Source organism: Pan troglodytes, chromosome 19 (genome assembly GCF_028858775.2).
Source record: "Pan troglodytes isolate AG18354 chromosome 19, NHGRI_mPanTro3-v2.0_pri, whole genome shotgun sequence".
Taxonomy (NCBI): Eukaryota; Metazoa; Chordata; class Mammalia; order Primates; family Hominidae; genus Pan; species Pan troglodytes.
In genome coordinates this window covers 29,291,896-29,306,007 of record NC_072417.2, presented here as the reverse complement: position 1 = coordinate 29,306,007, position 14,112 = coordinate 29,291,896, and the positions used below count along the sequence as shown (strand labels likewise).

The following is a 14,112-nucleotide window of genomic DNA, read 5'->3' as shown; positions in this document are numbered from 1 at the left end:
ACACCATTCTCCTGCCTCAGCCTCCAGAGTAGCTGGGACTACAGGTGCCCGACACCACACCTGGCTAATTTTTTGTATTTTTAGTAGAGACGGGGTTTCACCATGTTAGCCTGGATAGTCTCGATCTCCTGAGCTTGTGATCCACCCACCTCGGCCTCCCAAAGTGCTGGGATTACAGGCGTGAGCCACTGCGCCCGGGTGTAATAGGTTAAAGTGAGCAGTAGTAAATGTCTGGCCACTGTCCCACTTGGACCCTCCTGATAAAAGCAGGGCCAGGCCTGGCACAGTGGCTCATGCCTGTAATCCCAGTACTTTGGAAGGCCAAGGCAGGAGGATCACTTGAGGCCAGGAGTTCTATACCACCCTGGGCAACAGAGCAAGACCCTATCTCTAAAAAAAATAATTAAATGTGAAGCTGAGGCAGGCAGATCACCTGAGGTAAGGAGTTCAAGACCAGCCTGGCCAATATGGTGAAACCCTATCTCTACTAAAAATACAAAAAAATTAGCTGGGTGTGGTGGAAGCCACCTGTAATTCCAGCTACTCGGGAGGCTGAGGCAGGAGAATCGTTTGAACCCAGGAGGCATAAGGTACAGTGGGCCGAGATCGCGCCACTGCCTGGGCAACAAGAGTGAGACTCTGTCTCAAAAAAAAAAAAAAAAAAAATTAAACACATTAGCCAGGCATAGTCGTGTACACCTATCATCCTAGCTACTCAGGAGGCTGAGGTGGGAGGATTGCTTGAGGCCAGGAGTTTGAGGTTACAGTGAGCTATGATTGCGCCACTGCACTGCGCTCTAGCCTGGGCAAGAGTGAGATCTTGTCTCAAAAAAGAAAATAAAATAAAGCAGGGCCAGTTCCTGATGTCAAGTCCTGCCATACACTAAACTAGGGGAGATGGGGCAGGATGCCTTGCCTCTACTGCAAACAAACCTTCTGTCTTTCATCCCTTCAGGGAGCTGGATCCTGGACAGAGAGCTAGCTTTCCATTGGTGCAGAGATGAGGGCAGATCCTGCCCTTCCCCACCTCGAGTTTAGCCAGTTAGTGGTCTAATTAACCACAGATGTCCTCTCCCATCACAGCAGAGTATTTGACATTTGACCCTCAACCCAGTTGCCACTAATGCATTCAGGATTTACAGAGGAAACCTTAGTCCTGACTTAATGGACTGGGGGGAGGGGGCACAGCCTTGTGTCTCCCACTTTCCTTGCAAATCCTGTTATCTCAATGAGGCCCCAGGTGGCAGTGAGGGGATAACCTAGAGTCATTAGAACTCCTCCAGGAGCATAAATGGGGGAAATGGCATTTAATTTGCTACTCCTTTTATGTTCCAAACCTTTTTTATTTAGAAATGTCAGAGAATGGAGGAAGTTCAAGTTAATGCAGTAACTGGGCTGGGGAACCATATCTTCCTAGAGTTGGGAAAAAACCCAATTTACTCATGGAGAAATGAAGGAAGCCATAGGAATGCATGTGCTTCGAGAGGGATGCTGGGGGCAGGGTAGTTTATAAGTTGGCAGTGGAGCAGACACTAGGTAAACTGCTGGCAAAAACTGGCATAGACACAAGAGTGTATCCTGTATAATTCCATTTATATGAAATTCTACGACAGGCATCTATAATGAGAGAAATGAGATGAGTTGCCTAGCCAGGGGGCGGGGGGTGCTGAGTGTAAAGGGACATGAGAAGTGTGATTCTACAGTGACAGAAATGTTTTATATGTTGTTTGGGGTGATGGTTACTTGAGCAAATACATTTGCTGAAATTCATCAAATTGTATACTTAAAATACGCACACTTATTATACATAAATTATTCCTCAATAAAGTTGATTTTTAAATTCCCAGCATCAAGCTCTGTGATACCCTTCATTGGCTAAACCCTCCCAATAGCCAAAAAAAACCCCAGAAGAGTCATGCCAGTTCCTATTCCAGGGGGTGCTCACAAGAGAATGTGACTGTCAAATCTGTGCCTACAGAGGAAACCATTCCACTTCTTTGTTTTTCTGCCAACAGAAACAATTCGTGGTGGCTGTCCCATTTCCTTTTTCCTGGCATATCAAGCCTGGCTCCGAGACTTAAAGGGAAAACAGAGACAAAGAGTTCAGGGCTCGGCTGGGCGCAGTGGCTCACGCCTATAATCCCAACACTTTGGGAGGCCGAGGGGGACGGATCACGAGGTCAGGAGATCGAGTCTTGCTCTGTTGCCCAGGCTGGAGTGCAGTGGCAGAATCTCCGCTCACTGCAACCTCTGCCTCCTGGGTTCAAGCGATTCTCCTGCCTCAGTCTCCTGAGTAGCTGGGATTACAGGCGCATGTCACCATGCCCTGCTAATTTTTGTATTTTTAGTAAAGATGGGGTTTCACCATGTTGGTCAGGCTGGTCTCGAACTCCTGACCTCGTGATCTGCCTGCCTCAGCCTCCCAAAATGCTGGGATTACAGATGTGAGCTACCGCACCTGGCCCAGCCTAGGAAATTTTTAACTCAGCTAACATTGGTGAACAATCCATATCTCAACTAGGGGAGACTTACCCTTCATTTCTACTAGGCCACATGTAGATGATTCACTGTAGGGATTAGCCATATTATTATTATTTTTTTAGTTGTGTGAAATTTTATATCCCAGAGAGTTCTATTCCATTTCAATTGAACTGTTCCTATTGAAATATCTACTACGTGCTTCATTCTGTTAGGTAGGTGTGTGGGAGGAGGAGAACACAAGGGGAGAAAGTGTTGTACACGCAAAAGAAACAGGAGGCTTATAATCTCATCAGGGAGATGAAAAAAAACCCTGACACACTCAAAGTCAAAGCAGTATGCAATTAAGTGAGAATCCAGGGATACAGACATCAAGAACAGAGAGGCTCAGGGAAGGATGAGGCTAGCATGGCCAGAGGGTCAGGCTCCCAGTCCTCATACATCAGGCCAGAAACAAGGCACCTAATGCCTCTCCTGGTATTGCACCAAGAGCACTTGACATTAGGAGAATCTACAAGATCATGCTACACTCCTGCTTAGAAATCTTCCATGGCTGCTCCTCTCAACCTCAGGGTAAAGTTTTAACTGCTTAGCCTGGCATTCAAGGCCTTTCCTAATCTGGCTCAGACTGCCAATTTTTTTTTTTTTTTTTTTTTTGAGATAGAGCTTTGCTCTGGTTTCCCAGGCTGGAGTGCAATGGCGTGCTCACCGCAACTTCCGCCTCCCAGGTTCAAGTAATTCTCCTGCCTCAGCCTCCTGAGTAGCTCGGATTATAGGCATGCACCACCATGCCCAGCTAATTTTGTATTTTTAGTAGAGATGGGGTTTCTCCATGTTGGCCAGGCTGGTCTCGAACTCCCAACCTGAGGAGATCCACCTGCCTCGGCCTCCCAAAGTGCTAGGATTACAGGCGTGAGCCACCGCGCCCAGCCAGACTGCCAAATTTCTATTCAATTTACTTCTACTCAGTGTATCAAGGGCCTTACTATATGCTAGGGGCTGGGGATACAAAACCAAAAAGACATCTCCAGAGCTGGGCGTGGTGGCTCATGCCTATAATTCCAGCACTTTGGGGGGCCATGGCAGGCGGATCACTTGAGACCAGGAGTTCAAGCCCAGACTGGCCAATATGGCAAAACCCCAACTCTACTAAAAATACAAAAATTAGCCAGTCGTGGTGGCGTGTGCCTGTAGTCCCAGCTACTCGGGAAGCTGAGGCAGGATTGCTTGAACCCAGGAGGCAGAGGTTGCAGTGAGCTGAGATTGTGCCCCTGCACTCCAGCCTGGGTGACAGAACAAGATTCTGTCTCAAAAAAAAAAGTAAGTATTGATTCTGCATGGAAGTGAGAGGGGGATGGTTGCTAGAGGAAGCTACAGAGAAACACACTTGAGTAAGGCCTAGGATGGACGTTCTCCCAAAAATGAAAGGAAGGAAATCCCAGGCCATAGGAAGTCAGAATCAAGCCTGAGTTGTGAAAGTACACTGCCCATTTTAGAAATGGTGAGTGCGTCTGCAGGGACGGGTCCGGGGACAGAAGGCAGCATCATAGGATGGAAATAATAAGTGGAGGGAGGTAATACAGAAAGATAGGTCATCAGTCTAGCACATTAATAAATATTGTATAAATATCGTATTAATATTTATTATTGTATAATAAATAGAATAGGTGCTTCTATTTATTGAATGCCTGTAAGTGGCCAGTGCTTTATACCAATATACATCACAAATAAATAATATATATTCTATTCTAAGGTATCACTTGTAATACTTAACAGTCACGTAAAGTAATACTAATTTGACTTTGGAAGAAAAGAAGTTCAGAGAAAAGGGTACCTTTCTGAAAGTCACACGGACAGTATGTGCAGTCAGGATTTGATCCCAGGCCGGTCTGGTGCCAAAACCTGGGCTCTTTATGCTGTGCTGTGTAATCCTCCCTATGGCTGGCTACCTTGCCTAAGGTAGAATTTTCCCTTCCTTGTCTCTATCCTAATACCACCGCAAGGAAGTATGATGCTCACTTTACAGGATATGAAAATGAAGCTCAGTGAAAAAAAATTACTGCTACAAAGCATACTAGTAGTAAGGGGCAAGAGTCTGGGTTTGAACTTAAGTTTGTCCACAATACGATAAATTTGGACTTGACTATAAAGACAATGGGACACTCTCTGGTTTAAGTCTGGGAAGCCACACAATCAGATGAGTGATACAGAAAGGTAATTCTGGGATAAAGTAAGGATTGGAAAAGGGAAAGAAAAAAAGCAGCAAGACCATTTATGGGGCCAATATGATAGTTCAGGTGACAGACAATAAAACAGGCAGTAGGAACAGAAGAAGGGACAAAGCTAAGATGTTCATCTAAATGACACTTCCTCTGGGAGAGGTTTTTTTGTCTCACCCAGGTTGAATTAACTACTTCCGTCTCTGTGCATCTTTATGTCCTAAATATTACATGTACTTAAGTAATTACTTGTCTACATATCTGGTTTCTCGACTAGTCTGTGAGTCCCTTGAAGGAAGAGACTCTATCTTACCCATTTGTGTGTCCCCGGCACAATGACTGGCACATAGTAGTTGTTTGGAGGAATGTGTGGATAGAAAAAAGGAGGGAGTTGAGAACTGAAGGATGGCTAACACTGGGATAAATGAAGAAAAAAAATGGCAAGACTGGTGTGCCTGTGACATTAGGCTCATGGTCTGGAGGATGGGCTAGGTTAAGGTGAGCTACTAAAGCTATGACCAGACTGTAGAGTCTTAAATGCCAGGAAGAGAAGAATAAACTTTATCTGGTAGATAAAAGGGAGTGTAGTACTAAAGGTTTTGAAGCACAGAGGCTCCTAAAGCAATGTTTTAGGAAGATATGCCTTTCCTTTTCTATCTCTAGCACACTGGGCCAGACTCTTTCCCCTCCAGGAGGAGTGCACTTGTGGAATACCAACGCATTCAAATACCACGCTAAATACAACTTAATAGGAAGGTAAGTCTGTTGTATCTCAGGTCACTTAAGTGGTTTTTGGAATATCCACATGATTAATTCCATGAGCCATCAGCATAAATAATGAGGGGGCTAACCAAGCTCAGTGAGAAACAATTTAAGAGCAATGAGTTGGCCAGCGCAGTGGCTCACGCCTGTAATTCCAGCACTTTGGGAGGCCGAGGCAGGCGGATCATGAGGTCAGGAGATCAAGACCATCCTGGCTAACACAGTGAAACCCCGTCTCTACTAAAAAAAAATACAAAAAAAAATTAGCGGAGCATGATGGCGGGCACCTGTAGTCCCAGCTACTCGGGAGACTGAGGCAGGAGAATGGCGTGAACCCACAAGGCAGAGCTTGCAGTGAGCCGAGTTCATGCCACTGTGCTCCAGCCTGGGTGACAGAACCAGACTCCGTCTCAAAAAAAAAAAAAAGCAATGAGTTCACTCTATGCTGATCTACTGGAGATGAAAATTCCTTGATTGATTGATTGATTGATTGAGACAGGGTCTCACTTCCATAGGCCAGGCTAGAGTGCAGTGGTATGATCTCAGCTCACTGCAGCCTCAACTTCCTGGGCTGAGGTGATTCTCCCATCTCAGCCTCCCTAGTAGATGGGACTACAGGTGTGCCATCATACCCAGCTAATTTTATTTCTAGTAGAGACAAGTTTTCGCCATGTTGCCCAGGCTGGTTTCAAAGCCCTGGGCTCAAGCAATCCATCCACCTCAGTCTCTCAAAGTGAGAGGTATGATTCTGTTGTACATATACAACAGAATACTATTCAGCCTTTAAAAAAAGAAGAAAATTCTGCAATATGCAACATGGAGATGAAAATTCAGCAGCTAGTTCTAGTCTGGTGAACTTGTGTGTCCAGAAGCCTCCACTTCCCTGTGCAACCTTCATAAGAATTGTTACCTAGGATGCCTGGACTAGGCATGCAGGTTTCCTGACATGTTCCAGTCCTCTGCTGTCGGTTCAGCAGTGGGCTGGCCACCACCAGCAATCACTTGTTACCTGCCACCATCAGAAAACATGACATGCTAGAAATACACTCACAGGACCGAGGAGGTCCAAAGCAAGAACTGCAACTCCAGAGAGGAAGAGAGGGCCACAGGAGCCAATAAATCTACCGGTGTTTACTCCTCCTTTCCATATCTTGCTTTCTCCTTCTCCTGCTGTTTGAGTCCCACTGCTCCCTGTGAGGTGGGAAGGCCTGCTAAAGGAAACTTCATTCAAAGGCCTGAGTAGGAATGTTCTCTAAAGTTTTTTTTTTTTTTGAAACGGAGTCTCACTCTGTCGCCCAGGCTGGAGTGCAATGGCGCGATCTCTGCTCACTGCAACCTCTGCCTCCCGGATTCAAGCCATTCTCCTGCCTCAGCCTCTTGGGTAGATGGGACTACAGGCACACGCCACCACACCCGGCAAATTTTTGTATTTTTAGTAGAGACAGGGTTTCGCCATGTTGGCCAGGCTGGTGTCAAACTCCTGACCTCAAGTGATCCGCCTGCCTCGGCCTCCCAAAGTGCTGGGATCACAGGCGTAAGCCACTGCTCCCAGCCTTCTCTGAAGATTTTTTCTTTTTTTTTTTTTTGAGATGGAGTTTTGCTCGTCACCCAGGCTGGAGTGCAATGCCGCCATCTTGGCTCAATGCAACCGCCATCTCCCAGGTTCAAGTGATTCTCCTGCCTCAGCCTCCCGAGTAGCTGGGATTACAGGCATGCGCCACCATGCCCGACTAATTTTTGTATTTTTAGTAGAGACGGGGTTTCACCATGTTGGCCAGGCTAGTCTTGAACTCCTGACCTCAGGTGATCCGCCCACCTTGGCCTCCCTAACTGCTGGGATTACAGGCATGAGCCACCATGCCGGCCCCTCTGAAGATTTTTAAAGCAGTAGGGCAAGATAAAAAGACAGGTAAAGGAGGTCAGTGGCTCACGCCTGTAATCCTAGCACTTTGGAAGACCGAGGTGGGCAAATCGCTTGAGCCCAGGATTTCGAGACCAGCCTGGGCAACATGGCAAACCCCCGACTCTTCAAAAAATACAAGTGTTAGTCGGGTGTGGTGGCATGTGCCTGTAGTCCCAGCTACTCGGGTGGCTAAGGCAGGAGAATCACCTGAGCGTGGGGAGGTAGGGGCTTCATTGAGCCGTGATTGTGCCACTGCACTTCAGCCTGTGCAAGAGCGCGAGACCCTGCCTCAAAAAAACAAACAAAAAAAAAAAAAACAAGAAAGAAAGAAAATGTATGGACAGAACAGAACTGGGGTGGAATGTAGGAGAGAAATTGAGCAGACTAAAGAATAAATCTGTCCCTCACACCATACCCAAAAGTGAATTCAAAATGGGTTACAGACATAAATGTAAGAACTAAAACTATACATACTCCAGCACTATTCACAAGAGCTAAGGTGTGAAAACAAATCCATGAACAGATGATAAAGAAAATGTGGTATACATATACAACAGAATACTATTCAGCCTTAATGAAAGAAGGAAATTCTGCTATGTGCAACATGGATGAACCTTGAGCACCTTACGCTAAGTGAGATCAGCTAGTCGCAGAAAAACATGTATTGCATGATTCTCCTTATATAAGGTTTCAAAACAGTCGAATTCATAGAAACAAAGAGTAGAATGGTGGTTGCCAGGGGCTGGGGGCGGGGGAAATGGGGAGTTAATTGGTAGGCATAAAGTTTCATTCAAGCGAGATGAATACGCTCTAGAGAGCTGCACTATGACACTGTTCCCATGGTCATCAATAACATAATCGTACACTTAAAATTTTGTCATGAGAGTACATCTTATGTTAAATGTTCTGACCACAATAAAATTTAAAAAAAAAAAAAGAAGAAGAAGAAAGAGCTAAAACTCTAGTTGGGAGGATTGCTTGAGGCCAGAAGTTTGAGAACAACCTGGGCAATACAGAGAGACCCCAATTCATTTAAAAAAAAAAAAAAAGAGCTAGAACTATAAAACTTTTAGAAGAAAACAAAGGAGTAAATCTTCATGACCTTGGGTTAGGCAATGTCTTCTTAGATATAACACCAAAAGCACACACAACAACAACAAAAAAGATAAACTGGACTTTATTAAAGTTAAAAACTTGAACTTCAAAAGATACCATAAGAAAAATGAAAAAGGCAGGCCAGGTGCAGTGGCTCACGCCTGTAATCCCACCACTTTGGGAGGCCGAGGCGGGGGGATTGCTTGAGGCCAGGAGTTCGAGACCAGTCTGGCCAACATGGCAAAACCCTGTCTCTACTAAAAATACAAAAATTAGCCTGGTGTGGTGGCGGGCACCTGTAATCCCAGTTACTCAGGAGGCTGAGGCAGGAGAATCGCTTGAACCCGGGAGGCAGAGGTTGCAGTGAGCCAAGATCGCACCGTTGCACTCCAGCCAGGGCGACAGAGCAAAACTCCATCTCAAAAAAAAAAAAAAAAAGAAAAGAAAAATGAAAAAGACAACTCAATGAATAGGATAAAATATTTGCAAATCATATATCTGATAAGGGACCTGTATCTAGAATATAAAAAGAATTCTTGTAACTCAATAATAAGAAGATAACCCAATTTAATAATGGGCAAAAAGATTTTTGTAAATGGGCAAAAAATTTAATAGACATTCTCCAAAGAAAAGATACCAATGAAGGCTGGGGATGTGGCTCATGCCTGCAATCCCAGTCCTTTGGGAGGCCAAGGCAGGAGGACCACTTGAGGCCAGGAGTTCAGGACCAGCCTCGGCAACAAAGCGAGACCCTGTCTCTACAACAACAACAAAAAGAAAATGTACAGGCCAGGCACAGTGGCTCACGCCTGTAATCCCAGCACTCTGGGAAGCCAAGGCAGGTGGATCACCTGAGGTTAGGAGTTTGAGATCAGCCTGGACAACATGGTAAAACTCCATATCTACTAAGAATACAAAAGCTAGCTGGGTGTGGTGGTAGGCACCTGTAATCCGAGGTACTTGGGAGGCTGAGGCAGGACAATCGCTTGAACCCAGGAGGCGGAGGTTACAGTGAACTGAGATTGTGGCACTAAACTCCAGCCTGGGCGACAGAGCAAGACTCTGTCTCAAGAAAAAAAAAAAAAGAAAAGAATATGTACAAATGGCCAGTAAGTACATGAAAAAATGCTCAACATCATTAGTTATCACAGAAATGCCAATCAAAGTCACAATGAGGCCGGGTGCGATGGCTCATGCCTGTAATCCCAGCACTTTGGGAGGCCGAGGCAGGTGGATCACCTGAGGTCAGGAGTTTGAGACCAGCCTGGCTGACATGGTGAAACCTCGTCTCTACTAAAATTAAAAAATTAGCCACGTGTGGTGGCAGGTGTCTGTAATCCCAGCTATTGAGGAGGCTGAAGCAGGAGAATTGCTTGAACCCGGGAGGTGAAGGTTGCGGTGAGCCGAGATTGCACCACTGCACTCCAGCCTGGGTGACGGAGTGAGACTCCATCACAAAAACAAACAAACAAACAAAAATCACAATGAGATACGAATTCACACCCAACAGAATGGCTTTAATAACTTAAAAAAGACAATAACAAGTGTTGACAAGGATGCAGATACTGGAACTCTTATACACTGCTGGTAGACACGTAAAATGGTACAGCCACTTTAGAGAACAGTTTGGCAGTTTCTCAAATGGTTAAATACAGAGTCACCATCAACTGCTCCTGCTCCTCTGATCCCTGTGGTAAGGCTTCACACATACCTGGTTCTTAAAATGGCCAACAAGTATCAAGTCAGGTCTACCTCCCATGGTCTCCATGCTCCTCTCTGAGGCCATCTCTTCCCTAATTCCAAAACCTCGGAACTGTATTTCATCCACTAAAACACTGGTTTTTGCTCTTCACTAGTTCTTCCCTGACAGGTGAAAGTCTTCTGATTTTTCTCCTTGTTTCCTACACATTCTTCCTCCACAAAATCCATGGGCTCTTGTCCATGAGAGCAGCTCCTGTGACAACACCAAGTTCAAAGTCCTCTCTTTTTCCACCTAGAAGTAAACTAATCACCTCATGAAAGGGTAACTAACTTCTGCTGTAGATAAAGACATATCCATCCTTCCTATCTGAAACACCATTAGCCACAGACCAGCATGCCTAAATGCCTAAACAGGTGAGAAACTAAAGAAAAGGTGGTATCTGAAATCTCAGATGACAAAATGTTACAAAGTAGGCTTTTTTTGAAGGGAGGAAATCTCCAAAAAAGTGCAGCACTCCACCGAGGGCAATGTGGTCCTGATCCCTTAGACGAGTGCAAGATTACACTCTTCTTCTAGGCAGATGTCTCAGTTCCCAAATGGGGACACTGAAGTATCAGACCTTACTGCAGACCAGGATGAAGCAATAAAACTTAGGACTAACTGGCCTCTGAAGCTTAGCCTGTCCAGGGCAGTGGTGGGAAGTTCCCATGAGATGCCTGTTCATTATGTCCAGAGGCACGGATCTTGCTTAAAGTCAATGCCTTTCCAACTAGCTCCTCAAACATTCAACTTAAAGTTAGCAAAGAAAAAAGATGACCACTTTGTCCAACAGAGTAGGACTCACAGGACTCCTGACTCGTGATACCTAACCATCAGCTACTGAGAAACTTCATAACCACATATGGACAGACTCATGCCTGCCTATCGGAACACCATGCATCACACACACTCCCAGGACCTGACATGCATAGGCGTATAACCCAGAGCATACATTCACCTTCTCTAACCGGACTATACTTCCCATCTATCCTGAGACTTGGCTGAGGGAGAGGAAAAGAAACAGGAGGCAAAGAAAACAAGACCAGCCACTCAGGCACCACCCTTGGCCGATACAGTCCCATGGTGCTAGACAATAAGCGACATCTCTTGCTGTAACCACAGGCAAGCTAATCCTCCACCTGAGGCCTCCTTTTCTTCATGTGTAAAATAAGGGACCCAAGGTTCCTTGCAGCTAGCTGTAATACTCCTGACTCTCAGGCCTCTACCAGTTCTCTACAGACAGGTTGCTTTCTGTGAGAAACAGAACCAGCAGAGAGAGGCCTGGTAGAGTGAGAAGCAGGATGCAGAACAAAATCAAGGATTGACTTCCAGAAAGGGACATGGGGTTCATATTCTGATCACCCAGTTTCCCTAGAAATGTTGTCAGATGACCCCTGGGACAGCAGGAAGACCGAGTAACAAACTGGGCTGGATTGTTGGCCCGAAGCAGCTCCTAGAGGTCTGGGCATTATACCACTGGTACTCGCTATCCTGGCAGGACCCTCACTAACACCAGTGATGACAGTGAAAACAGTAACCTGCCCAAGACCAAGAAACCACAGAGACCTCAATTTACACATGCACTTTCCTAAATGACAGGTCAAGATCTAAAACCCTAGCTCAGATTACGGTTCATCGATCTCCACCCAAAGGCACCTTCAGCTCCTCTGCCAAAGCAATGCAAAGTCTTGATGGCCCTCTTTGTCATCGCTTGGTCTTGTGAGCAATTTCAAGCACTCACAAGTGAACCTAAAGAACTGAAATCCACAGGAAACCCAAGCTTGATCCTCCTTATTCCAAAATTCTAGTTAGTGAAGTTGGTGTTTCGGGTCCTTTTACTTCCTCTGCTCATTCCTAGTGTGGGGATTCATAAAGAAATGGTCAGAAGGCAAAGAGCAAGTGGTTGGAAGAGGGAGAAGAAAGACCCTGAACAAACACCACATAAACAGTCTTCCAGCTTAAACTGTCAGGATCCAACTCCCTGGCAGGGGCTGTTGAACAATCTCAAAGCACCCTAAGGACCCAGGGGACCTATCTCTCCTATCTAGGACCATAATCACTATGCATCATCACAACATTGCAGCCACACAACAGATAAGTCAACATCTTTAAAATGATCACCTTCAAAAACTATGGGAAGACATATTATTTCTACTATGAATAGTCCCTCCTTATAACCAGGCATCCTCTTCTCTCAAATGGTTAATAGCCATTCTTTCTTCTCCCTAACCCAGAGAGACCCAGGTGAAGTGTCTGGTTCAAGGAAGCCTGTGCTTCTCCAGTTGATACATCTTGTTCAAGAGGGAAAAAAAAGGAAACCCAGGGTGGAGTTCTACATTCAAAGGTAAGGAGGCCTGGAGGATGGGAGAATTTGAGCAGCCACAACAACCAAACGATCAGAAAGAGAGGACTATTTGGGCAGACCACTGCTACTTGACAGAGCTGGCAGCCGGCTGTAAGGAACAAGGGGGAATATACACCCTCACAAACAGGATGAGGGGGGAGGAGGAGAAGCAGGGATGAAAGCGACTACACTGCACTCAGGCCTTGCCTTTGCGCTCCATGGGCTGCCCCAAGCGAGCACGCCACACGCAGGAAGCCAGAAGGGCTGGAGGGAAGGGGAGGTGGCGACGGCAGACCACAGACACCAGGCCTCGCGTGGCGTGCGGGGAGTGCACACGGGGCCGAACGGCGTGCAAGGGTGGGGTGGGCGTGCAAGTGGCTTGGCGAGGGGTGGCAGGCGTCACCGGCAGGGCCTGCGGGGCAAGGGCCCAGGGCTGCAGGGGGCGTGGGAGCGCGCGGGGCCGCGCTCAGAGGGGCGCGCAGGAGCTGGTTACCGTGTGGTTCACCCCCCACATCAGGACGCTGAGGATCGGCTCGCTGGCCCGGAATAGCTTCACTTTCTGGCACACGAAATGCTTCTTCTTGGTCTTGGTCTTGCTGGCGCTGAGCGGCGCCACCGCCACCGCCGTGGTGCTGGTGCAGTTGGACGACATGCCCGGGGCGGCGGCGGCGGCGGCGGCGGCGGCGGCGAAAGAGGGGGGCGGCGGAGACAGCGCACAAGCCAGTGGCCTCAGGCCTCCCCCGGACCGATCCCCACCCCCGCTCCCTTACCGCGCCATGGTCGCGCCCGTCCCGTTACCTCCCACCCCGCCCCGGTGGTTCCGTCCGCCCCACGCCCCGCCCTCCCGCCCCGCCCCGGGGAGCCCGCCGGCCCGCTCCGCACCCCGCCCCCTGGCGGTGCAGCCGCCCTGCAGTCCCCTGGCCCCGTCCTCCCCGTCCGCGTGGTACGGCCCGTCCCGGGGAGGCAGCGGCCGCCCCGCCCGCCCCTCCTCCCCGGGCCTGACAGAAACCCGCCTGGCCTCCGAACGCCTCGGGGCCCCGCGCCAGAGCCGGAAGGGGAGGAGGGCTGGGCAGGCGTCGCTGTGGACCGCGGGAGGGGCTCCCCGCCCGGGCCCCCCAACGCCAGGATTTGGTTCTTTCCCGCAACCCGAATGCCAAGATGGCGGCGACGCCACCGCTCCGGAAGGGAAGGAGGGACGGGAATGCGAGGAGGGCGGGACGTACCATGCCCACCCCGGGGGAGAGGAGGGACGCAGCAAGGGGAAGAGAAAGTCCAGCCTAGAAAGCCAAGGAACGCCCCCTCGCTCCACCTAAGCGTGGATCTGCCCACTCTGCTGGGCCCCGGGCGCGCTCCACCCGCGGGGCACGCCCCTTGCCCCCAGGGCCAATGAGAGAAGCAGGCCAGGAACACTGGTTTTTATGAATGGGCCCCGCGCCCACCCACCTGCTGCCTGTTCTCCCCGCAAAGGGTCAGAGCTCAGAGGTCGCCAGCACCTTCAGACACCTATCCCACTAATCGTCTTACTCTGGCTCAATTCGTAAAATCTTTGAGTAAACTGCCCCACGCTTTG

General features: G+C 48.1%; 1 protein-coding gene across 3 annotated transcripts in view; it reads right to left on the bottom strand.

The window, feature by feature from the left end:
* Window positions 1–13,388, bottom strand: part of PIP4K2B (phosphatidylinositol-5-phosphate 4-kinase type 2 beta) — a 35,992-nt gene extending 22,604 nt beyond the window's left edge. The window contains exons 1-2 of one of the 3 annotated variants that reach the window (XM_009432310.5): window positions 13,036–13,379; window positions 1,946–2,076 (exon numbers count right to left, since the gene is read on the bottom strand). Coding sequence is in view for 1 of the 3 variants with exons in the window: in XM_001172842.8 (XP_001172842.1) it covers window positions 13,036–13,194 (159 nt within the window). In the remaining 2 variants the exon portion in view is untranslated. Of the gene's footprint in view, window positions 1–1,945; window positions 2,077–9,401; window positions 9,515–13,035 lie in introns of those variants that run through there. The other 2 variants (XM_001172842.8, XM_063798635.1) reach the window with 2 other exon arrangements.
* Between the last annotated feature and the right edge of the window lie 724 nt (window positions 13,389–14,112).